Below are 26,391 nucleotides of genomic sequence, written 5' to 3' on the forward strand. Positions count from 1 at the left end.
TGGAGCTGTCGCCAGTTTCCTTTCTTGTTCTCAGCAGCCCATCCATCTGACGTGGTTAAATCAGAGAACACTTGATTGGGGGAATGTCTATAGGCTGAATCATTATGTTGAAGAGAAGTTCCTTTGCAAACAATCAGTTACTGTGAGATTGTTATTCATGACAAGTTTCCTCATTTCTTTTTTTTTTTTTTTCTTCCTGTTTAGTTCTTTAGCTGGGATGGAAACCCCAGGAGAAGTCAGCTCCATAGTACACCTGATCCACATCTCCCTGAGGCTTCCCTCAGGGAGGGAAATGGAAAAGGATTCTTTTCCATTATAAGTTATTACAGAGCATTGAGTAGAGTTTCCTGTACTATACAGTAAGTCCTTGTTGATTATCTATTTTATGTATAGTAGTGTGTATACCTTAATCCCAGACTCCCAATTTATCCTTCCCCACCACTTTTCCCCTTTGGTGACCATGAGTTTGTTTTTTATGTCTGTGAATCTGTTTCTGCTTTATAAATAAGTTCATTTGTATCACCTTTTTAGATGCCACATATAAGTGACATCATATGATATTTGTCTTTCTCTGATACTTAACATTTTTAAGAGACAATATTATCTAGGAGTCGTCATACATCAAACTGCTCTCTACTAAATGCTATACCATCCCACATCAGTATTCTGACTAACTTTACCAAGAGCATAAACTTAAGGGAAGTTTATAAGGTAAATATGTTTGAGCTTTCTTAGAAGCACGTGGACACCAAAAGGGGCATGCTTGTCTGAAACAAAAGTTTGAAATGTATGGAAAGCCAGCTGGACCACGTGTTATCTAAGAATCAAGTTGGAAGAATGTTAAAGAACATGACCATTTCATAGTAGTGTCAGCTTTTGTGCTTTACCTTTCTGTAGTAAATAATAGAATTGAATATTTAAATAATGAATGCATTTCCACAAGGCTCTGCTGTGTTTCACTCTGAATGTATGTTCTATGTCCACAACCCCTGTTACAGACAAAGAAAAGCTCTCTCATTGCTATTTCACATACAAGAAGCTTCGTGGGCTTCCCTGGTGGTGCAGTGGTTGAGAGTCCGCCTGCCGATGCAGGGGACACGAGTTCGTGCCCGGGTCTGGGAAGATCCCACATGCCGCGGAGCGGCTGGGCCTGTGAGCCATGGCTGCTGAGCATGTGCGTCCAGAGCCTGTGCTCCGCAATGGGAGAGGCCACAACAGTGAGAGGCCCACGTACCGCAAAAAAAAAAAAAAAAAAAAAAAAAAAAAGAAGCTTTGTGATCTGGATTTGACCTTCTTCCCTGCCTACATCTCCTATAAGTTCCCCACATGAAAACTGTGCAAAAACTACACAAAGATACTTATATTTTGGGGAAGTAGTGATTTTTATATTATTTCACATTTCCGTGTCTGAATACATGGCAGCACCTACTTGTACTAAAGTAACTTTAGCTCACTTCTTCTGATCCTTCAGATCTTAACTACACTTTTCCTTGAAATCGAACTATCCCAGCCCATGGGCACCCCAGGTTGACCAAGAAGCACATGTGTGCTTCTGTCTATAACTGAAGTCATCACACTGTTACATTTACTGCTAAATAACTAGCCTTTTCTTTTCCACTGTCCTGTAAGTTCCTCAAGGGCAGGGATTGTAATGCCCTTGACTTTCTCTGCACAGCAGACTGCCTGACTGCACAGAGTAGGCACTCATTAGACATGTGATATTTGAGTAAATGTCAGCTGGAATAGTACGTACAGTTGCCTCTATAATAAATTATTTTCCAGAATCGTTTATGACAGGTTATGACTTGTCCTAATACAGTGAAATCTAGAAGAGTTCAATCAGAATCTGCTCCCTCATGAGAAGGATAGAAGGAAATTCCTGATCTCACCTGGATTGGTAAAGTGAATCAGAAAACTGACTTTTTAGGCTTGTATAGTATTTAGTAGATAGCAGTTTACTATATTGCAACTCCTAGGAAACATCATTGTCACTTAACAATCATACACTGAAATGTTCTTAGTATTTTATATACTATACCCTGTATTATATATATATATATATATATATATATATATATATATATATATATATATATATATATATATATATATATATATGAGATATTCAATATAACTCTAGGACAGCCATGGGTAAAGTCGGCATCTTTACAAAGGGAAGTTCAGATCATTTCTCTTGATCCTTCGTAGGTTGATTGTTGAACAAAACCTACATCTAAAATTAAATAAAAGGTTGCTGGCCACAGAAAGTGGCACATGATGAGGCTTTCCCCCGGCTCTAAAGGAAGAGCAAAGGCTTATGAAATATGCAATAAGCCATGTTGGAAGAGGTATGACAGCACCAGAGTTGAGGAAAAGTTTCTCTGAGCACAACCTCAATGATGAAGTCAATAGGAGGGGTTCAAAGGTGAGTGAATGAGTAAGAAGGTCAAAGGAGGGAGAGGCTGGAATCAGAGTAGAAGAGATGATCAGTGGGAAGTCTTGGAGAAGAGAGAGTAGCAGCATTTCAATATGATGGTCTAATTTTCCACTTTTAAGTGATATGATGTGATTCTCCAGCCCTTCTCCTCAGTGTTCCTTAAATTAAGCCCAGGCATGGTCATTTGTACTCTAGGAAGGGAAGGCACTGAGGCAGCCTTTGGTAGGCAAAGAGTTTCATCAAAGGAAAGGCAACAGTGAGCAAAGATCAAGAATTTAGCCAACAAGCGAGTGAGAATTGAAGGCAGTTAGGAGAAATACTTCCCCTGTTCAATAACTCTTTATTTTCTACCCCCCTTACCAACTTCTCTGATTAGACAGAATAAAATGAACGTTTCCATGTAAGTCTATAAATCTATACATTTCTAATGTCAGCATGGTGAAGGGAAATTAAAAAATCAAAATAAACTGAGCAAATCTAAACTGCTGGTTGCAGAGGATTTTGACTATGTTTTCCTGGCCACACAACCATTTAGCCTTTCCACACATCTCTCAAGCTTGTAGATGCCATTTTGGGATCCTTCCTCCTCCTCAAACGTCTTCTACATTCATCTATTCAGTTAACTACCATCATCTTCTACTCTACAAAGAGTAGGTCTTCAGGGATATAATGTTAAGAAAGACACAGTCTCCAAACAGAACAAGAGTTGTTTTTGGTTTGTAGGCCTCCAAGATGTGATAGAGGGCTCTGCAGGGTAGAGTGAGAGCACACAGAATGGAGAAGTCCAGTCAACTGCATCTGATTTGAGCCCTGTGAAGATCGCGATGTTAGGAGAAAGGACCTGAGGTAGAAGATAGCTGGGCCCCTGGGCTGAGCAGCTGGGGAGTTTGTCAAACAGAGTAAATTGGAGCTCTGTTTTCCCTAACACTCCAAGGACCAAGTTAATGGCAGGAGCTGAGCTCTCCTGGAGTAAAGAGATAGGAGGGCCACATCTATCACTCCTGAGGTCAAGGAGACCTCCCCAACGGCACATGTGCAGGGAGGCTCCTCTGGGATCAAAAAGGGAGGGGGCGCCATCCCATAGTAGGTGTTGTCAAAGCTCCCAAAGGCCTCCACGCTGGAATCCATCTTGGCAAAAAGATGTGCACGCATATTGGGAAGGGCTCTAAGACAGGTCGGATGTGGGAAAAGAAGCAAAATAATTGGCCAGAGGAGAACAAAGATCCGGAAGAACTGCCTCTACATAAAAGACTTAACCACGTTGTTACTGTGGCCCTCTTCATTAGGGAGAATGCCCACACCCTTTCTCCCTGGGTGTGTATTCCTGTTTTGCTTCTGTCTAAATAAACTGCTTCCCTGTGTGCTCTCCCACATGCTATGCTGTGTTTCTAAGAATAAACTTTGTACCTGTTTCTGCAGTTTTTGCCTCCTTGAAACAGTCTTGCTTTCAAATGAGGGCAAGAGCCAGGGCAATTTTGCTCCTAGTCTCTAGCGCCTGGTGGACTGGTGGCTAGGATTCCTAGTTTTCATCCAGGCTACTCAAGTTCAATTCCTAGGCAGGGAACTAAGATCCTGTTTCAAGACTGCTCACTGCTGTCTCCCTGAGATCAGACTCAGGTCACATGACTTGGGGCCCAAGCAGCCCTACAACATTCTGAAGCTGTGGTCCATCTAGTGTAACCTGATAGAACCACGTTCTTGGTCTTTTCCTCACTGAACTGAGGCTTCTAGTGGACCTAAAATTTTATGTGAAACACTCCTGCTGTTATCAATTTAAACAGTGAAGGGAAAGTACTTAAAAGCCATTTCCACTAGGTTGAGAGCAGGTTGACATAGGAATTCTTAACTATACTTGAGCAGCATTTGATGAAGCAAGTACAATTACAAAGCCAAAACCAAAGAATGTCTTAAATTCAGTCAAAACAAAAGTGGGTTGGAAATGTTCTGTGCATATTTTCATAATCAATACAGTAAAAAAAAAAAAATAAGCAGTTGACCTGGAGGGCAAAGGAAAACTACATGTGATGGCCATGAGAACTAAAACTAAACTTTATCTACAAAAGTAACTTGCTGTGTTGGAGGAAGAGACAGTCTGGCCTCAGCTATACATGAATTCAAATTCTGGATCCACCTCTTAATAGACGTGTGAAAAATTGAGAAAAGTATTTAACCTCTCTGTAATCTACATTCCTCTACCTTAAGATTCAAAAGTGAGAAAATTATGAAATATTAATAGGTTTGTTTTCTCTGTCAAATTTATGTTCACCAAAGGAGAAAAGGGAGGGGAGGGATAAATTAGGAGGTTGGGATTAACATATGCACACTACTATATATAAAATAGACAGTCAACTAGGACCTATTGTATAGCACAGGGAACTCTACTCAATATTCTATAATAACCAAAATGGGAAAAGAACCTGAAAAACAATAGATATATGTATATGTATAACTGCATCACTTTGCTGTACACCTGAAAGTAACACAACATTGTAAACAAGTATACTCCAATACAAATTTTTAAAAAATCATAAAAAAGGACCTACTGTATAACACAGGAAATATATGATCATTACAAGATATATGCTTATAGATTATTACAAGATATATGCTCAATATCTTGTAATAATCTATAAGGGAAAAGAAACTGAATATCACTGTGCTGTGCACCTGAAACTAACATATTGTAAATCAATTATACTTCAATAAAAAATACAAAAAAAATACAAAATAAGAATTAATAGCATGTTATGAGGATCAAATAGGTGTTTAATAAATATAAATTTTACTTTCTCTATATTTAGTGGCAATAATAGGGCAGGCCAGTGACTGGATCATCAGTAGGACAATGGGAGAATAAAGAAATAGTCTGTATAATTACACATCCTTATCTCCCACACCTTCTCCCAAAGCCTATATTCTACACATTAAAGAAATGCTGACTAAATCGCAAAGCTAAATATTACATCTCATTCTCCTGTTGAAAATTGAATGTTCAGAATATAAAGGGGTGATGGTGTGACAACATGCTTTATGTTACACATTTCAGCAATAGCCCTGAAAGTACGAGGACTAGAAGTTTCCAAAGTTAAAATAATCACCGTTATTCAGGAGCCCTAGTTCATAATGAATCTCTCATCCATTCTCTTTTATCTTAGGGGACATTTTATCCATCCCTTCGTGGGCTTCCTCCACGAGTGCAGAGGGATCAGGACACCCATTACCATTCGTCCTTGTCAGCGTCACAATTGCAAAAGTGTCGAATGTCCAGGCAGCTCTCGTCTAGACCACAGTCACACTGCTGAACTCCGGGAGGGGCGCCTCCCCAGTAGGGGTGTCTTTCATTGGACCGTCCGATCCACCAGGTCAATGGGGTTCCATCTGAAAGACAAGATGCTTCACAAGTCAGAGTGGGGCAAGCCTGAAATAGCACAGAGGATGTCACAGAAACTGAGATGAAAATGTCTCGAAGGATATATATACATTATACATATGTATGCACATATATATACACATATGTGCATACATATGTACAATGTATATATATCCCTCCCTCCCTCCCTTCTTTCCTTCCTCTTTTCCCTTCTGTTCTTTCTCCTTCCCTTCTGTTCTCTCTCCTTTCTTTCCTTTTTTCTTTCTTTCTTTCTTCCTTCCTTCCTTCCTTTTTCCTTCTTTTTCTTTCTTCCTTCCTTCCTCCCTCCCTTCCTTCCTTTTCTTTATCTCTCTCTCTATATATATACACACATAGAGAGATATCTATATACATGTGCTCATGTAAACAACACTTTCATGAAAAGCGTTTCTCTAATAGAATATTGATTAATCACAATGTTTAGACTCAGGGTCACAAGCTCAACTGCTAACCAAATCAGGCAGGCATCACAATTGAGTAAACTGGGCTAGACCTTAGACCAAAAATATTGAACATATAGATACAAAAATTAATTTCCTTTTAAAACTACAAAAGGATAAATAGTAGCATGGGGGCCAGTATTAGCCCGACCTTAGTCCTCAGTTTCTGGTAGACTGTGGGGAGGGGTGGACATGAAGGTGAGGGGGAGAGTGTTGGCTCAGAGGACAGGGTGACCCTGTCTTGCCCCACACTGATTTCTGTCATGACAAAGATTAATGCCAGGGTTACCATATCTTTTGAATTTTTTAAAGAGAAGTCACAATATTTGAAGTTCAAAGATTTGGGCAAAAGAAATATTATGAAGGTCAACACGGCATAGGCCAATGAAACCCCTCTGTATGTCATATTTAACCCATACAAAGCTAGGATGCAACCTCTAATTTCTGGTTTATGTAGTTAACAAAGAACTATTTTTGAGTCTTGTCCTTGTCAATTTTCAATTTTTTTTTTCTTTGCAAAGTTTAGTTTAGTAAAATCTGTTGAAGTTATCTTGTATAATTGGGAATATTTAAGTAGATAAAAATTATTATCCAGAAGGTGATAAGATATCCAAAACAACAGATGTAGGCAGAGATAGAAGTGTTATACACCCTTAGGCTGAATGGGGTAAGGCTTAGGTCCTCTTTGGAAACCACTGGTCTGTTTCTGTTTGGCATACAACAGGCACTTAATATGTGTTTATTTTTTAAAAATGAAAGAAATAGTTATTGACAGCCATGTTTCATGATTTATCATTTTAAAGTAGAATAGTAACTTTTGTCTGAGGATGGCACTGGGTTGGAATTCTGCCTAGTCAAGATGTGATTTGATATACAACTCCTGATGTACAAACATATAATTTACAAATTATTCATGTATACAAATAGCAACAACTTTCTCTGAATTGCATTCATTACTAACATCCTTATGGAAGTCACTGAGGCAAGTAGGAAGAGAATGACAATCTGGGTTTTCCAAGAACCTGTAAGTAATGAGAAGAAGATAAAACAAATACTAAGAAACACAAAAGTATCTTAGGGGTGTTGAGTCAGGGGGCAGACAGCCTGAAGGACTATACTCACCCCAAAATACTACTCTTCACACTGTCTAAAACGTTTCAAGTCCCTTTATTAGCTTTTAAATTAGAATTCCAGTTAGAGATGTCTGTTCACTAGTATCTTCTTTTTAAAGAATAATTCTAAACGGTACAAATCCATTTAACCCATTTCCAAACAGCTGTAAATCATTGGACACTAGTTCAAATGAATTGCTTTCTCTCTAACCACTAGTTCAGATAATCCATACTCAAGTGGCCTAGAGGTCTGGTGGGTTTACTTAGAACAAAAAGCACTTTCAGGACTGAGGTAAGCTTAGGTGGATCGTCCCAGTGTGTGAGTCCAGGTAACACAAGGGTAAACCATTTTGTGCTCAGATGTTTGCTAATGTTGGCTTTGGGCACAAGATATGGGAAGAAATCTCTCCACTTTTCCCTCCTGGCACTGCCCAGACCTCTCCTCCATAATCGAGAATCCTGATCACATGGTGAAATTCAATGTCATCATGAATTATTTTTGTTTATAGGCTGAATCAAAGTCGTGATCTTATTAATAGCATTATTATCAATGATTTCAATTCTGAACAACCAATTCGTGTACACTCTGGTGCAAATGTTGTCTTCCAGTAGTTTTACCAATTCTTATTTGGTGCCTTAAATCCCTAGAAGTGCCACTAGCTGCTCAACACTTTGTTTTGTTTCGAATCTACCAGTGCCTTGTGTCACTGAGGCTTGGGGTCCCCTCCTCATGTCTGACAATTAGTATAAAAGTTGCAAACCGTTTTGACTGATTGAATATCAATGAGCAAGAAGAAAGAAAAGGAAATATAGAGAATAAAGAAGAAACACACACATATATTTGAGAGCAGGAGGGTTACAGCAGAATTTTCCTCTTAGATGTCCCAGGTTTGTGTTTATTCCCCCACGGAGTATGAGCTGGAACATAACAACTGAAGAAACTGACGATCAAAAAGGGTGACTGATTCGTTTTCATTCATGACTCTGATGGTGTAGTCAGGAAGAGAATCGGCACCCTTTCTCCAAATTTTGGACACTGGAGAAATTGGATTTCCTGCATGTGTTATAGTGGGCTCATGGGAGTAGGAAATATCCCCGCCCCACTGATGTCTTGGTCTTGCTACTTGCTTTCCCCGCTGGAACACGGACTGAAGTGATGGCATGTCAGCTCAGTCTAGACCTTAAGAGGCATGCATGTTTCCACTGCTCCTGGGGAGCACGTCTGACATCATAGGAGAACACAATCCAGATGGTCACAGACTCTCCTGGTGGACCTCAGGATGTGGCACATGGAGCACAGCCATCCTGCCTGACGCTCAGACCTGCGAGCATGAGAATAAGTCCTGAACACTGTATGCCACAGTGCGTGGCAACTGGCAGTATAGCATTACTGTGGCAATCACTGATAAAACACAAAGCAAACATCAACCACATACAAAAATTCTGTAGGGATTCTAAGGAAGTAAAACACAGTGATCAAGGACAGTCCTGCTTTCAACTGCAGTTTGGTTGGAAACATAAATAAAGAGACATCGGTGAATGAGGAAAATAAAGAGAAACGCCAATTCTTTTTGGCTCAACTACTTATCTATCTTTTGGCCCATAAATGTAAGCAGTCAGAGATGACATTTTAGCAGTCCCTTAGGAAGACCCTTCGTTACCCCCGCATATCCCTTTACTTGAGCCCAATCTGTGTTCACTCTGAGTCCGTCCCAACTAAAGTCCCAGTTATTTGCAGGGTAACCCGGACTCTCACACCACATTTGTCCCCTTCAAATATGGTGCTTGGATCTTCCTGAAATTTAGAGAGCAGTTTCCCCCGTGCTCATGGTCCTGGCTGTGCTCTTCCTGGCTCAGTGCTCCCACCCATGTATTCCTTTAGAAATTCTGCATAGAACTTTGGAGAAACTATTCCCATGGCTGATCATTGACTGTCACCTGTCACAGCCTCCACCTATAGGTGATGCAAGATTCAAAGCCATATATATATATATATATATACATATATATATATATATATATATATATATATGTGTGTGCGTGTGTGTATATATATATATATATATATACACACACACACACATACATACACACATATGTATATATAGGATTTATAAAACCTATACATGCATACATATATGTATATGTATGATTTATAAAACTATGTGATTAAATGAAATGATATAATTATGGGTGTATATTATATTATATATATATACATGTATATAATCATTCCATTCAATTATTGCTTAATTCTATGCTGTGTGAAGGTCGCGGGGAGATATCCTAGCTATACAAATTTTAATAGACTATCACTGCCCCAAGGGAGTTCATAACATTTAAGGAAGAAGGACGTATACACAGCTAAAAGAAATGTAAGTCAGAATGAGATTAGGGTCAAAATATAGAAGTTAATAAAGTGCTAGGAAAGTCCAGAAGAAGAAGCTATGAATTTTGTCCAAGATGCCTGAGAAATGGTTTATGGAAATGATTTTAATTTCATGGAAATGGTGACATTTGATTGGAGGCTTTGTGTTGAGAAGGACTTCAGCAAATGGTGCCACCAGGGAAAAGGGTACAAGTAAGAGGCACAAGGAAAGAGGATCCGATTTTCACTACAGCATTGTTAGGAAGCAACGGTTTGAAATAATGAGATTTTTGCACATTCTAAAGATATCTTATCTCATTGACTGTAGTTAAGTATTTTGATCTTAAAAATAAGAGGAAGGAGCCACCAAAGTTGTAAGGACAAATAATTACAGATGACTGCACCCAAATATTTCATTGTATGATCAAAACACAAGTCATCAAGATGCTGGTTTAGGAAAGAAGATTCTGGAAACCAAAGAGAGTATTTTACATTCTCTTTCTTTCCAAATAGAATGTAATTTCTAAGGAAAAGTTTAGACAACAAGAAAAACAACCTCTTCCATATCACAAAATAATGTTAGACATTCATCAAAGTCAATCTTGGTCTGACTGCATGCTGATTAGGATCATTAAATCAGAACATATGTCTAATAGCGTGATTAAGAGCTAGTCAGTGACATTAGGAATTAACATTTTTATAATGTTGTTCAACATTCTCTTCTCCCTGCCTATTTAACTGAAGTAAGCCCAAAAAGGAGGGGGTTGCATAAAAGATTAATGATACCGCCTCTCAAAACAAATGATAAAAATCACTTTGATGAGGTCATTTCAACCTGTACTGAACAAACCTCGCTAGAATGCACCACAGGGATCCTTCATGGTTAGGCAAAGAGGTAGACAAAATGATGAAGTTAAATGATTCTATTTGCATTGTTTTAATTTTTTGTAGGATAATATAATAATAATTTGCATTTGATAGTATATTTTATTGGAAGAGCTGTAATGAAGAATCCTAGCAAGGTTAAATGACTTGTTCAAAGTCACACAGTCGCTGAAGGCAAATCTGGACTCAAGGATCTGGGTCCCTGAAGCCCTCATGTCCTGAACACCCACCTTCCCAAAGACTCACAGACTTTCTGACTTTTTAATGTGCCCAAAACAAAGAGATAATGTGAGCCTTGCAGGGAAAAATGACCAGCTAGAGAAAATGACAATTATTATAAATTTGTGGGAACTGATAATACTAAATGAACACTGTAGAATGGGAATAAGACCTTTAGTTTATTCCACAATTTCTCTGAGAGGACCGACTTGAAAGCAGTAGTTTCCAGATGTGGGGTGATAAGAATGGAGGGGGATTCCTGTAACCACATCAAAGTAATGTGAGAAGAAAGAAATCTTCATTGTGTTAAGACCCATGGACTTGGAGTGGGGCTTATTTATTACCATAGTATACCTATAGTATAGTTAACCTATACTGATTAATATAGTAAACAATTAATGAATGGGAAACAAATTTAGAAAAGTAAAATACCTAATGTCTACACACAATCAGAGAAATAGAGAATTGCAATCAATCTGTGTATTAAGGCTCATGTGTCTGTGTTTAACTAGTAATCCTAATTTTTAAAAAATCCAGCATTTATTGAGCATTTAAAACATTCCAGGAAGTTATATGCACTTTTTATACCCTAGTTTGATCAATCTCCACAACAACACTGTGAGGTAAATACTTTTATCTCATTTTACAGCTAAGGATACAATACTTGTCCAAGGTCGCTTGGCTAGTCAATGACAGACCCATGCCAAAGCACAGTGATCACTTGTAGGTGATTACAACAGACTCAACAGTGAAATCCCTGCCCCCACTGTTGTTCCATCCCCTAAAAGGTATTCTTACAGCAGGAAACAGGGACTTCTAAAGTCTAATTCAGATGATTTATCTCTCTGACTAAAATCCTCCAGTATTCTATGTCTGTGGGTCTATTTCTGTTTTGTAATTAAGTTCATTTGCATCATTTTTTAGATTCCACGTATAAGCGATATCATGTGATATTTGTCTTTCTCTGTCTGACTTACTTCACTTAGTATAACAATCTCTAGGTCCATCCTTGCTGCTACAAATGGCATATTTCATTCTTTTTTATGACTGAGTAATATTCCATTGTATATATGTACCACATCTTCTTTATCCATTCATCTGTCCATGGACATTTAGGTTGTTTCCATGTCTTGGCTATTGTGAACAGTGCTGCTATGAACATAGTGGTGTATGTATCTTTTTGAATTATAGTTTTCTCCAGATATATGCACAGGAGTGGGATTGCTGGACCATATGGTAATTCTATTTTTAGTATTTTAAGGAACCTCCATACTGGTTACCAAGGGAAGCGGGTGGAGAGATAAATTAGGAGTTTGGGATTAACATATATACACTCCTGTGTACAAAACAAACAACAAGGACCTGCTGTATAGCACAGGGAACTATACTCAACATTTTGTAATAACCGATAAGGGAAAAGAATCTGAAGAATATATATAACTGAATCACTTTGCTGTACACCTGAAACTAACACAACATTGTAAATCAACTATACTTCAATTTTTAAAAAGTTCTCTGATATTAGCTCAATACAAGAATAAAACTCAAGCATCTTCCTGTGGCCCCTAAGGTCCCATATGTCTGGTTCCTGCACTTTTCAGCCTTATTTCCTCCCTGGCTCCAGCTGTACTGGCTGTGCCCCAGGCCCTCACAGATGCTCTTCTGGGTTTACTGTCTCTGCCCAAATCCAACTTCTCATGGGTTTTTACAGTGCCTGATTGTCTTGTATCATTGGATCTTGAAATTAAAGCTCATCTCTTCCCTGTTGACCTTATTTACATTACTCCAAAGTCACTCCATTATTTTCTTAGGAATACTTAGGACCACCTGAAATCACACTTTGTTTGTTTGTTGCTGTTTGTTTGTTTAACATGGTTCTCGTTTGTCATTAGAGTTGGAGAAAGGGCTTTTAAGTCTTGTTCATGACTATATCCCCAGCATGTAGAATGTTCCTGGTTTGTGCTAAGAATTAAATACTTCTTTGGTAAATCAACAAGTGACTAAATGCCAAGATAAAGAAACATCAGTACAGAAGGATTTCACACAGATGACATTTAAAAAATTGTTTCAGGATCGTATATGGTTATGCAGCCTTTAGTCTTTATAGAGGTGTATTCACAGTTGGCATTTTATGCCATCATTGAAGACATCAAGTATTTTTTTTTTTTTTGGTCACTTTAGTGATAGGCCCAGGGAATGACACCTATCAAGGCTTCAAACAAGTGCTTACTATAAATGTGGCATAGAATGAGATCACCATACATAAAGGTGTCCACGTACCACTTCATTTGTGTATTTAACAAAATGACATAAAGTATCTGGACAAGACACTTGCCTGGTTAGAGTATAAAAAACAGAACAGATATAAACCCTGCCATTAGGACCCTCACAATGTAGTAAATGAGAAAAAAATGTTAAATATTACCTTTAACGCAAGTTAGAATAAAATAAATTTGAGGTTTAATTTTAAACAACGTGTAGGAAGTCAAGAGGAAAAAAAGGCTAAAGTTTAGTGAAGAGTACAGTTCTGGAGAAAACTCCAAATTCATCCCTTTTTTGAGTATACCTTCCTTTTCTGTTTTCCAACCAGTGGAAGAAAGTTGGATTTTCATACCATTAGATTCAAAACAAGTTATGCCATTCAACCCTCCTAACAGCTCTGTGAAGTTTTTCATTTTTATTTTACAGATAAATTGAAGCTAAAGCAGGATAAGTTTCCAAGATCACACAGATAGGAAAACTTGAATGTAGATCTTGTGGGTCCAAACCCCACAATAATATTTTTATTGTATCTTATGAAATCTAGTCCTATGATAAATAGAAACAGGATGGTATTTATTCACAGAAATTGGTCTTGAGTTGAAATTATGAATATGCATTAAATAATTATTTTATTGGTAAAACCACAGGGCCTTACTGAGTATGCATTCCCAATATCTTGGGAATATTTCCAACTGCATTATCTCCCCAATTATATTGGTCTATTTATTATTTACCTAAGGATCAATGAAACAAAAATACCTGCAAACACAAATGTTCCAATGATTACCATTGTTTCTAAGACTTATTTGCCTGAATTCCTATAACTTTGCTTAACAGATACCTAAGGAAGTGATAGGCCATCAAATAATAAGGAACCTATTGAAATTTCCCTCTAGAAATCTTAGATCAATGTTTCTCAAAATGTTGTTTCTGTCTGACTTTAATCAAAATAATCTGGCGTTTTTGTAAGAGCACGGGTTCACAGCATCTTTTCCCAGACACGCAGTGAGTGAAGCTTCAAATTCTCCATTTCTATCATACAAAGTGATGCTGAAATGTTGCACACTAAAATTTTAGAATTACCGGTTAGAAGGTTCGAACCTTATTCAAAAATGTTCAAATACTCCCTTTTATTAAAAAAAAAATTCTTATTCAATGACACTGCAGATTGCTAAGTACGAGTAAGCTTAGTTTCAGATTTAATTCCATTATCAAAACATGTGCATTAGATTATATTCGCTTCTGTTAAAGAAAGATATCATGGTAGGAGAAGATGAATAAAATATATAACAAAGATTAAATTTAACTTGTAACTGAGGAAAAGATCACTGAAATTTTTATGAACTAATTTCTTCTGTTTTGTCTTAGACTAATAGAAAAGTGGTTAGTGTACACTTGATGCTGCTAATTGTCTAATGAATTCCCTAGAAGTTCCCCCAGAGAACCATCTCCAGTTATCCTTCTTTCTCTACCCACCCCCCAAAGAAGTATCTCCCAAAGTTATCCATCTTTCTCTAACCCACATCCCCAACCCACTGCAGTTCATTTTCTTTAGCAAACTCTGTTTCATATTTTGGAAAGATTAGGGAGGGCCAGTTCAAGTTCTCTTCATTTTCCTCTACTCTGACTCAAAAAAGAAAGAAAAAAATGTTACCCTGTCCCACTTCTTGTGTCAAATGTCTCCCATGCTCACTTTTCATCTGTTTTGATAGGAAGATGATGAACTTTGTCCTCTATCCATCCCATTCCTCTCTGTGTCTACTCATTGGTCTCTCCACTCATCCATCCTCTTGTTTTTACCAGGATCCTTCCCACTCACAACCTTTTGGTGGCCCTGGCCCTTGGTGATATGAAATATTTTTCTTTGTCCTTCATAGATATTTCATCTGTTACTTATACACAAATGTCTAAAAAGTCTAGATTCCCCAGTCCTGCATTCTTTCCTGGGTTGTTTGGTGGACACATCAGTATTTTCCAATACTTCCTCACAAAGCATGAAGGATATTTATCACTCATTATCCTATGAGTACGTACATAAAATAGGCAGACAGAGGTATTCACACATCCATATTCCCCAATAGCTCCTAAACTTTCATGAAATAAGGCACTCAATAAATCAATAACTGTGTTAAAGTGAGAAAGAAGTAAATGTTGCATTGCTAATCAAAATGACATTGTGATCGTTCATGTTGATAAACCACCTCTAAGTCTTTGTTACCATTTGCCAAGGCAACAACTAACCCACTAGGGTTTATAGCATGAGACTTTCAACCATATTGTAAATTCTTCCTGACGATGGCATATTTTGTGGGATTCTTTTGTGTGAAAAACATGTAACAGAGGTTGAGAATGCTTATGTAAGACACTCCTATTGTTTAATCAACTAATACAGATTCCATGTAAATTGCAGAAAGTTAGAAATAAACACATATACCCCGCCATGCCCTTTCTTGCCTGAATCTTCTTTTTAATTTCTTCTTTCCTCCTCTCTCTGGTTCTCCTTTTTCTTTTTTTTTTTTTTTTCATTCTCTGTCTCTCTCTCTCCCCCCCTCACTCTTACTCTTTCTCTCTCTCCCCTCTTTCCATCTTCCTTCCCTCTTTCCCTCTCGTCTCTCACTTATGTCCCTCTCTCCCTTCCCCCAATTGTTTTCACTTCTCTCATTCCTTCTTTTTTCCTTTGATTCACCTCCAACAATAACTCTCTATTTCTTCTTTTTTAAACACATAAACACAATCACAGATACAAGAATAATTTATCACAACTCTGTCCATGACATTCTATCAATGACGGTTGGTAGACATTACCTGGTTATGTTAAAAAAAAAAAAAAAAAAAAGATAAGAAGAGAAGAAAAATGAAAGACCTAGCTGGAATGCTTTACATAAATATCTACATGAATCAAGGTTTTCCAAATTATAATAGGTGAGCAAATTCATCAAAGAGATCATGAAGGAGACGAAGTGATCTTGCCTTGCACAGTGTTAATGAACAAACAACAAACCCTTATTCATTTATTTCTGTACTTGAAACATAACTGATGGCTGTAAGTCTCATATTCGTTAGAGGCCTGAACAAGGCACAGAGAGAAAGTCGATGGAGCTCACAGATCATACTCATTAGGAAGGTTTGGAAACAGTGTAAGGCAGCAGCATAAGAAGAATGGGCACAGAGCAGCTTTTGTGATGAGTAAAATATGAAGAACTTTGCAATTACACAGACCAGAGAGAAGTGGCCAGAGGATCATCAGCATAATGATAGTAATAAAAATAGGATTTCATGCCTGTGTCTCCTATTTCACATCCCCAAATCTGAATAATATTTATTAACCACTCTCCTGTTTATGGTTATTTGCAGGGTACATAACAAAAAATAAAGTGAGGCTATGAGTTTCCTGCCTTCAAGATTTTTTTTTTTTTTTTTTTTTTCTCCACGAGTGCCCACAAAGGTCATTTAATTATTCTGAAAGATATTCTATAATCAAAAAATATATGAAAGTGGTAATTTTGGTTTCCAAACAGGAATATGCCATTTAAAAGACTGCTTTATATTTTAAACATTAGATAAAATGACCAGTTGAAAACACTGATTAACCATACAGTATTAACCATACTTTGTGTCCATACAAAGTAATTTTCTAAATTAAAAAAGTGAAAAAAAATTAAGTAGTGTTTATTTAGGACTTACAGTGTACCAGGTGCTATGTTTCCTCATCATAAAAGGTAGAAAGCAAGCAATATTACAAGAGGTTGGCAGTGATCTACCTAAGGGCAGGGATGATTAGTAATCATTATACACCCAGCAAATACTACACACTCAGTAATCTTTTAAATAACAATTGAATATATATATATATATATATATATATATATATATATATGTGTGTATGTGTATGTATATATTACACATATATATCATACATACATGTTTGTAGATATAGATATATCTGTACACACACGTACACACACAATGTCTACTGCCTTATCCTATGTAAAATATATTACAGTATAAACACTCTTAAAGGTAATTCCAATACAATTCCCCAAAAGATGAATTATTTTACCTAAGATTTGAGACAGGAACATTATCAAGAAATGTGTAGCTATATTGCTCCCAGCCAGGCATATATTTTATCAGATAACATGATGTGGGGCTTCATTCTGCAAGAGTCACTTTGTTGCTATCACAAGGAAAAGCTAAGTGATTGGACTAGAACATGATATGCTATATCTAGACTCAACCCCAGTGCTGGCAAACCTATTCCTTGTCTCCTATCAGGATATACCACTAACAGAGGCCTCCTTCTAGGATCTCAGTCAATAGGAACAAGTCAGTTAAGGGGTCTTTCAGTTGACAGAGACAGCTAATGCATTGTTGGCTGCTCTTCGAAGTCTAGAATCAAATTAGAGAAACAAGCATGTTACCAACAGGGGGAAGATTCTTCCGAGGGTTAACAGGTTTCTAGGACCAATTTAAGCAAGACCTACAATCCAGGACTCATTTCTGGTTAGACGGAATTTTTTCCAAAATAGAGGATATTATTGTATCCTAAGTGTCTCTGATTATTCTGGAATTGTGCATAGCAACTATCATATTTCATCAAATGCCAGTTGCTATATATAAGTTGTGTCATTGTTTTATGTACCACTAAAAATGAAAATTGACTACCAGTTCAACTAAAATATGACATTAATGGTAAAATTCATTCCAATTTCAGAGATACTAAAAACGTAAAAAGAATGTTGGTTTCCATTATTTTTACATATATATAGTCAAGCTTCCCAGGACTCATTTCATCTGCAATTAATCCTCTTTTTTATCTAATCAGGAAAATTGCTAAGTATTTATTTGTGTTTGTTGTACATATAACAAGGATAAAGAATGTCTCCAACAGGAAACAATAACAGCAAATCCATCAGGATTCTAATAGTTTTCTTATGAACAATAACTGCTGTTTAGCTTAAAATAGACATTTAATACCAGTATTTTGTAAAAATATTTAAACACTAGGGTTCTAAAACAAGAAACGCGTAATACATGTGGTGATTTCAAAAGAGGGTATATATGTGGAAGCCAAAAAAAAAAAAAGGTACAAATGAACTTATCTACAAAACAGAAATAGAGTCACAGACATAGAAAACAAATGTATGGTTACAAGGGGAAAGGTGGGGGGATAAATTGGGAGATTGGGATTAACATATACACGCTACTATATATAAAATAGATAACTAATAAGGACCTACTGTCTAGCACAGGGAACTCTACTCAATACTCTGTAATGGCCTATATAGGAAAAGAATCTAAAAAAGAGTGGATATATGTATATGTATAACTGATTCACTTTGCTGTACACCTGAAAATAACACATTGTAAACAAACTATACTTTAATATTAATGTAAAAAATAAAGCATATAAAAATATTAAATAAAAAAATGGGTCTGAAAAGTCTCTGACAGTCCCTTCCTTTAAATCTAAGTGGGCTTGTGACTACTGCAACCAAGAAAGCAGGACAAAAACGACACCAGGTAACTTGGCAGGCAAGGTCCTAAAAAGCCATGCCCAGTAGTTGCTGGACTGTGGTTTATTAAGAGACTCTTGTTGAGTACATCGTGAAAGCCTAAAATACTCACATGCATTCTGTATACCAAAGAAGTGAGGAACCCATGCAGGAGTCTGAGAATGCCTTTCTGTTAGGATAGACAACAGGATAACAGAAAGTAGCTGTTGCAAATTGGATTATAAATTATCATTTGGTTCAGTTGAAAAATTAGATTATAAAGAACCACTGAACTCCTTCTGGGAGTTACCAGATTCCCCAAATATCAGTCAGAAGATTCAAAAGGACGTAGAATCATCTTAAAGTTTTTAATTTAATATTTCTATGCTTTAAATTTTACTAAGTTTAGAACTTCTGTGATAAAAAAAAGTATAAGTAAAATTCTGTATTCTAAAGAATAGTACTTTGGGGGAAGGAGCAATATTATTTATATGTATTCATTTCTCTGATTTCAGATGGTTTTCAAAAAGAACATAATCAATAAATCCAAAATAAAATATAGATCAGAACTGTCTTCATAAGAACAGAAAATGAAATGATGGAAATAAATTATTTTATTTTAAATTCTACTCAATACTCTGTAATGACCTGTTTGGGAAAACAATCTAAAAAAGAGGATAGATGTATATGTATAACTGATTCACTTTACTGTACACCTGAAACTAACACAACACACAACTAAAACGACACTGTAAATCAACTATACTTCAACAAAAATTAAGAAAAAAAGAAAAAATTCTATTTTGGTGGTAAAAGTGAAAAGAAAGATACCATCAGTTTTATATTTCTTTTTCTTTTTCTTTCTTTTTTTTTTTTTGGCTGCGTTGGGTTTTCTTTGTTTTCTCTAGTTGCGGTGAGCGGGGGCTATTCTTCATTGTGGTGTGCGGGCTTCTCATTACGGTAGCTTCTCTTATTGCAGAGCATGGGCTCTAGGTGCTCAGGCTTCAGTAGCTGCAGCATGCATGCTCAATAGTTGTGGCACACTGGCTTAGTTGCTCCACGGCATGTGGGATCCTCCCAGACCAGGGCTCAAACCCGTGTCCCCTGCATTGGCAGGTGCTTTCTTAACCACTGCACCACCAGGGAAGTCCTAGTTTTACATTTCTTACTCACAAAAAGAAGAAATCCAATTCACAAGGGAGGTAAAAGGCTTTTTGAACATTGAATTTTGAAAGTAAGTTTTCATATGAGATCCTTTATGGGAAGACACAAACGAATCTACTAGAAAATGTCCTCAATAACATACCTACCAAAAAGGCAATACACTGAATTTCACATGGAAAAATTTCTTGAAGGACTTTATATGGAGGAATTTCTTAGAGGTCCTGTGGAAAAAGCTAAGGAACTAATGTGGATAAATCCATATATTACCATCAAGGATGAGCCTTTCAATGAATGGCTTTATGGAAAGAGTGAAATGGGCTTTGGGTGAGTGCTTGATAGAAGATATACTCTCTGATAAGGGCCTGTGGTGTGTGATGTTGCTTTGAATTCAGCCCGGATGCTTTAGAGGAGAGATGAGATGATGACACCACCATCTATCCCGTGTACCCAAGCTGGGAAAGGGAGGGAGGGAGAGAGCTGGATTTCCAGCTGTTTCCACACCCTGCTTCCCCATGCACATTACTCTCCACATGATTGGAGCATAGCAGGCTCTCAGAAAAATGTAACTGATGGTGAAAGGTGTAATTGTTGTTAGCTCTCTGTAACCGGTATAGGCAGGATTGTGTCCCCCCAAATTCCTATGTTGAAATGCCAACTCTGAATGCCTCAGGATGTCCTCATATTTGGAGGTAAGGTCTTTCAAGAGATGATGAAGTTAACATGAGGTTGTTAGGGTGGGACTCCAATCCAATGTGACTGGGGTCATATAAGGTCTCTTCCTCTGAAGAGACACAGGGGGTGTGTGTGCACAGCAGGAAGACCACGTGGGGGCACAGAAGGAAGACCACGTTGGGGCACAGTGGGAAGACCACGTGGGGGCACAGAAGGAAGACCACGTGGGGGCACAGCAGCAAGACCACGTGGGGGCACAGAGAGAAGACCACGTGGGGGCACAGTGGGAAGACCACGTGGGAGCACAGCAGGAAGACCACATGGGGGCACAGAAGGAAGACCACGTTGGGGGCACGGCAGGAAGGTGGGTGCCTGCACGCCAAGAGGAATGAAAAAGCAACCCTCTGTCTACCTTCATCTTGGACTTCTAGTCTTGAGAAGCGTGAGAGAATTCATTTTTGCTTTTAAGCCACGCAATCTGCAGTATTTTGACACGACAAACACAATCAGTACAATTTACGATCCCCCTCTGAATTTTGAGAGTACTGGACTTTAAAATCCGTGACACATTGAGGGAAAACTCTAATGGCCCTGAACGACCAAGGGTTGGGGGGTGGTATTCATGAAAGGAAATAGGGGAAGACAAATTCAGTTTGTCAGTTTGTTTTTTGTAAAACTGATAACTTTGATGCCTTCTGTGGGTTTTGCTGTGGTTTTGGTTTGGTTTGTCTGTCTGTTTCCAGCACTTTTCATCTGATTCTTACAGATAAAGCAAGTGGACACAGGTCCTTCTGGCAATTCCAACTACTGAGATCTGCCCTCCACCCAGTGTGAATAGAAAATTGGACAGAGCAAAAGTGACTGTTGAAATACACTTTTTTTCTTCTATCTGTTGAACAGGATTTGCTATCTTCACACATCAGGAGGTATATTAGCATTGGGAAAAGTTGGGAACGGAAGCAGACAAATGTTCCACAGAGGGTGGAACAGCATTATTTATGTTGGCAGTGAAGAAAGTGATTTTTGCCATCTTAAAATATATCAAAGAAGAAAACAAAAGAAGGGTTCAGAAACTACATTCTCAATATGATCTGGTAAAATATAAACTTACCACTTGCCTTCCAAGAAATTTAGCATTCTATTGTCAAGCCTAAAGGGATATCAGCACCAAAAGGATATATTGTGTCATTTTGGGGAAAAAGGGTACAATGAATGTATGTTGCTACAGAAAATTAAAGTTGTCATTTTAATTTCTGAATATTTTTGTGTTTTGTACTTTTAAAGTTCCCAGCAAGGCTTGTTCAGGGAAAATGAAATTCCTGGTTCTACCTTTTCTCTCTGTGTCTTATGATCTGGTCTCTACAACAAGTAGCTCTAAAAGTAGTAGTGTCTCCTGAAAATTTAAAATAAATTTTTAAAATTTATCTCTGAGTCATTTAAAAATCTGGGGTTAAAAAAAAAAGTCGTTCTCTTAAATACTATCAGCTGCTAAGTTATTCCTGGTGTCATCAATTACACTGTAAACTGATCGAAGCAGAAGGAGAGCTGGGAGAAACAGCCAGATGTGACTCCACATCTTCTACTGGGGAACTGGGAACACATGTTTTCAGAAAATATTCAAAGAAGGAAACTACTAGATTTTTCAAGAGCTTGAGTGACAATATTTAGTATTGAGTTAAAATGCTTCAGATACACAGTCTGATCACAACTCATAAATTAATCAACAGAAGACATCCGGGAAGCACAATGGCACTTCTCCCAGAAGGAGTGAAGCCCAGTTTTGGGGACTGGTCTCAAATGTGGGGTCAACACGAGACTCAAGTCACCCTGGGATCACCGAGGGACAGTGGGAACTCTGGATTCACAGATAATCCAAATCTGCCTTTGAGTTAAGGACCTCACTACCATCTCATCTCCACGGGCTATCAGATTATCCACAGTTCCTCATTCATCCCTGAGAGAAACTCACTCGTCTGAGAGGTCACCTTTTCTTTCTTTCTCCATGACTCTCCTCAAAGAAATCACGTGTTTCAGGCAAAGAAAACTCCAAACAGTCTCCCACCAAAATTCTGACTTCTGAGCCTTTGTTTCAAAGACCAAGCTCATTTTTTTCCTATGAAAATGTCAGCCATGGGCTCTCCTAAACTCTTGGCAAAAGTGTCAAGTAAGACAAACTTTCTAGCGGAACATTGGCAGTATTTTTAAAGTTTCACAAATCTAAAGCTCTTTTACTTTTTTAATTTAAAAAAAATTTCTAAAACGTGTAGTTGATTTACAATATTGTGTTTAATTTCTGCTATACAGCAAAGTGACTCAGTTATACATATATATTCTTTTTCATATTCTTTTCCATTATGGTTTATCACAGGATATTGATATAGTTCCCTGTGCTATACAGTAGGACCTTGTTGTTTATCCATCTTATATATACTAGTTTGTATCTGCTAATCCCAAACTCCCAGTCTTTTAAAGATCTTAAAAAAAAAAAAAACTCCTGATAAGAGTATTCATTATAGTATTATTCAGAGTAAAAAAAAAAAAAAAAAAAAAAAAAGAGAGATATAATCTAAATTCTCTCAATAGAGGCATGATTAAATAAATTATCACACAATCACATCAGGAACCCTTATGCAGGCATGGAAAATTACTTCAGGCAAGAAGTTTTCCAAATTTCTATCATGAAGTTGCAATTTGGAAATAAAATTATAAGTAAATGTCATTTAAAAATCTCTTTTTAATAATCAGATATCAGAACAAATGATATTCCCTCCATTTCCAATCCCATGATAAGCTGACTGTTTGGTCAGACCACATAAGGTGTGTGTGCCTTATATTTCCTTGTAGATTGTATGCCCTGATAGACAAGAACTTTTTCATTCCTTCATGGAACATTTTGTGTCAAGCACAGTAGTAAAAATCTTTGTATCCCCTATGGTTCACACATGTCACAGGAGACAATGATTAATAAACATTTCTGCAACATGTATTATTTGCTAGCAAGTGTAGGTGGTGATATAGATATGTCATTCTATTTAATCCCTTTAATATTCTCTAGAAGGAGTTTCATTATACCCACTTTATAGCTAGGGAGACTGAGACTCAAGGAAGTTAAACAATCTACCCAGGGCATAAGGAGAAGAACCTGAAGAATTTAAACCTGACCTTATCAGATTCCACCTATGCTTTTATCCATGACAGGGCCCTGTCTCCCCTTCTATTGGGGGACACTCAGTAATTTGTGTTCAGTAAAGTCCCTGGCTTGACCTTTAATGAGTCCATGCCATACCTTTAAGTCATGGATCTCATATTACTTCCTTTGCTTTCAGGGTCTAGAATATTTATATATTTGGTCCCAAAGGAAACAGAGTATGAAAACCCATCCAATAGGATTATAATCAGCACACATAATCATTACCACTGTTTCAGGAGGAGCAGCATATTTAAAAGGCAATAGTTAGACTTTTTTTCTTTGTTTTCCAATAAATGGACAGTTTGAGCTCTTTTCTTTTTTTCTCTTCCAGAGTTTTCACCCTCTCACATTATGAAACATTTGAAAAAATTGTCACGAAAGAGAAACAGGAAAAACAAGGGTCAGGGAAATTCACTGATGGGAGCTTCTAGTGAAAACTGAACTTCGTTGTATTGATTTTTTTTTACTTTTTCCTAGGTGTAGAGGTGGGTTAATTAAGTGAAAGTAGGAAGAAGCATCTTTGTCTATTACCAAACCCAGGTAGGACAGCTTTCTTAGTCAGAGAGGAGGAGCTTAATGAATAATAATAATTTACATTTGTAACTTTGTTTTTTCCTAATTTAAAGTTTTATGTTCCACATCTTATCTGGTCAGAATGAGGTAGAGTTGGAAATTTGGGCATTTAGATGAAATCCTTCAAACAGCTGTTGTCTTTGTTAATCCTCTAATTATTTGGTACAAAGGTGTGAAAAGACTGCTGTGGATAACCTATAATAACACCATGTGATTAGTGTTGTCAAGGACATGTGGATAAATCTACGTTCAAACTCTAATATTGTTTTTTCAGAAGTGGGCAAGCAATTTGGAACTTTGGGTATCCCAAGCCATAAGGAAAGTCTAACTTTTACTCTCGAACCGCCTATCCTTATTTACTCCTGTAAAACCTTGTATGAGCATATTCATGTTTGTATCCATCAGTTAAACAAACATGAATGTGAAGAGGACCCAATCAACTGCTCCTGTGGAAGGTAAGAGTCACGTGAGAAAATCCCATCCTCGCTTTCCCTTAAGTCTCACAGTCCACTGAAATCAGCATGTCTTACCTCATCTATGTCCTATTTCCCAATATTCTGCCAAGGTTGGCATTTATGTTTGAGTTTTGACAGAATCATGCATAGTTGTGTTTCCATGATTTAAATGTTAGATTCCGGGGTCTTAAGTCACACTGACTGAATCAGAATTTCTGGGGATCAGGCTAAGAAATTAGCATTTAGCAAGCTCCCCAGATGATTCTTATGCACATCATGGTTTGGGGTATACTGTGTCAGTCAAGTCCACGTTTTTTTTACGATTGCCTGTGTTATCATCTATTTAAACCAATGTTGATTGATGCCTCTAGGCAGGCACTACTATGCTACACATTAATGTGCAACATCAACACTACTCAAGCATCTGCCAAATGTTGAAATGATACAAATTCCACAATTCCATTCTGAAATGAAAACCTTTTATACACTAGAAATGATGCCAATCTGGCAGCATGCAGCCTCTGAGCTTCGCTGTGGCAAACACAGCACACGTTCCTCTCCTCCACACCCCCTGGAGTCACCATCACACAGCAAATCAAATTGGATTCTAACCATTTTAATTTTCCACTGTGCTCTGCAAATGACATCATTTGCTATCCTGGTTAAAGGAGATGGTGCTCCTGATTAAAATAATTACATTTTGGGAGTTTGGCCAAATGAAAATAAAGTGTGGAGGATGATCCTCCAGAGATTTAGAAGCGTGTTGAAGAGAATAAGCATCCAGGGTATTAAGGCAGAGGGTGATTATGAGTAATGGGAAAAATTAGGTAAAGGGACACTTGCACTGAATACCACAGAAGTTTTGCCAGACCAGTCCTATTTTAGAGAAGGATGATTTCTCAAGAGATGAATATTTATCCAGGTTGTTGGAAATTGCAAAGAGACCAGCAGCCTTATTTTATTTACTCTCATCCTAACTAGGTACCATGCCAGAAAAATCTATCAGCTAATCAATACCTATTTAATCTTCACCTAGTAGTTGCCTATTATTTTAAAAGTGTGCGTATGTTTGTATTTTCTATTCACCTCGGCAACCCTAATAGCTAACATGGGTCTTTAAACATAGCAGGTGTTTGATTGCTATTTAAGGATGGAAGGAGTATAGAGAAATATAAGATTCTTCATTTCTCTTAAGTTGTTTACAATTTAATGTAATTAAAAACCAAAGATGATCATCTATTAAAGATATTTAGAGTTTTCAGGTCTTGTACAGGTGACAGCTTCTATACTAACGCTACTACCACTGCTACACTTAATTTGTCCAGCTATTTCAGAAAGGGACGTATTTCATAAGTGAATTTTCCAAATGATAGATGGGGATTTTTTTTAATCATGTAATTTTAAGAAAAAATAAGTATGGTAATATTTTCAATGGTGATTTTCAACTGTCCCAGGCTTTATTTTAGTAGAATATGGCTCAAAATATTCTGGGAATTACTGTGAGCAAGAACTGTATGTACCGGGATTTGCTTAAATATGTAGAGCTACTCTAACTATTTTCACTTATTAAAATCATTTTCCTTTTGGTGGTGGTTGTGTAGGGGGCTTGGAAGGAATATGGGGAGAATTTTAAAATAAAAAAGTGCTTATTGAGGTGAGAGAAAAAGGAGAGAGTAAATGGAAGAGTGCAGAGGATTTTTTTTCAAAGTG

The 26,391-nt window shown here is 37.3% G+C and overlaps 1 protein-coding gene across 2 annotated transcripts in view; it reads right to left on the minus strand.

The window, feature by feature from the left end:
• Positions 1-26,391, minus strand: part of CNTNAP5 (contactin associated protein family member 5) — a gene marked incomplete at both ends in the record, with an annotated part of 875,910 nt that overhangs the window by 155,115 nt on the left and 694,404 nt on the right. For both annotated transcript variants that reach the window (XM_079710301.1, XM_079710300.1), the window contains one exon: positions 5,659-5,815. In XM_079710301.1, coding sequence (XP_079566427.1) covers positions 5,659-5,815 — 157 coding nt within the window. The remainder of the gene's footprint in view (positions 1-5,658; positions 5,816-26,391) is intronic.

The sequence above is a fragment of the Hyperoodon ampullatus genome (assembly GCF_949752795.1).
Source record: "Hyperoodon ampullatus genome assembly, chromosome: 8".
Taxonomy (NCBI): domain Eukaryota; kingdom Metazoa; phylum Chordata; class Mammalia; order Artiodactyla; family Ziphiidae; genus Hyperoodon; species Hyperoodon ampullatus.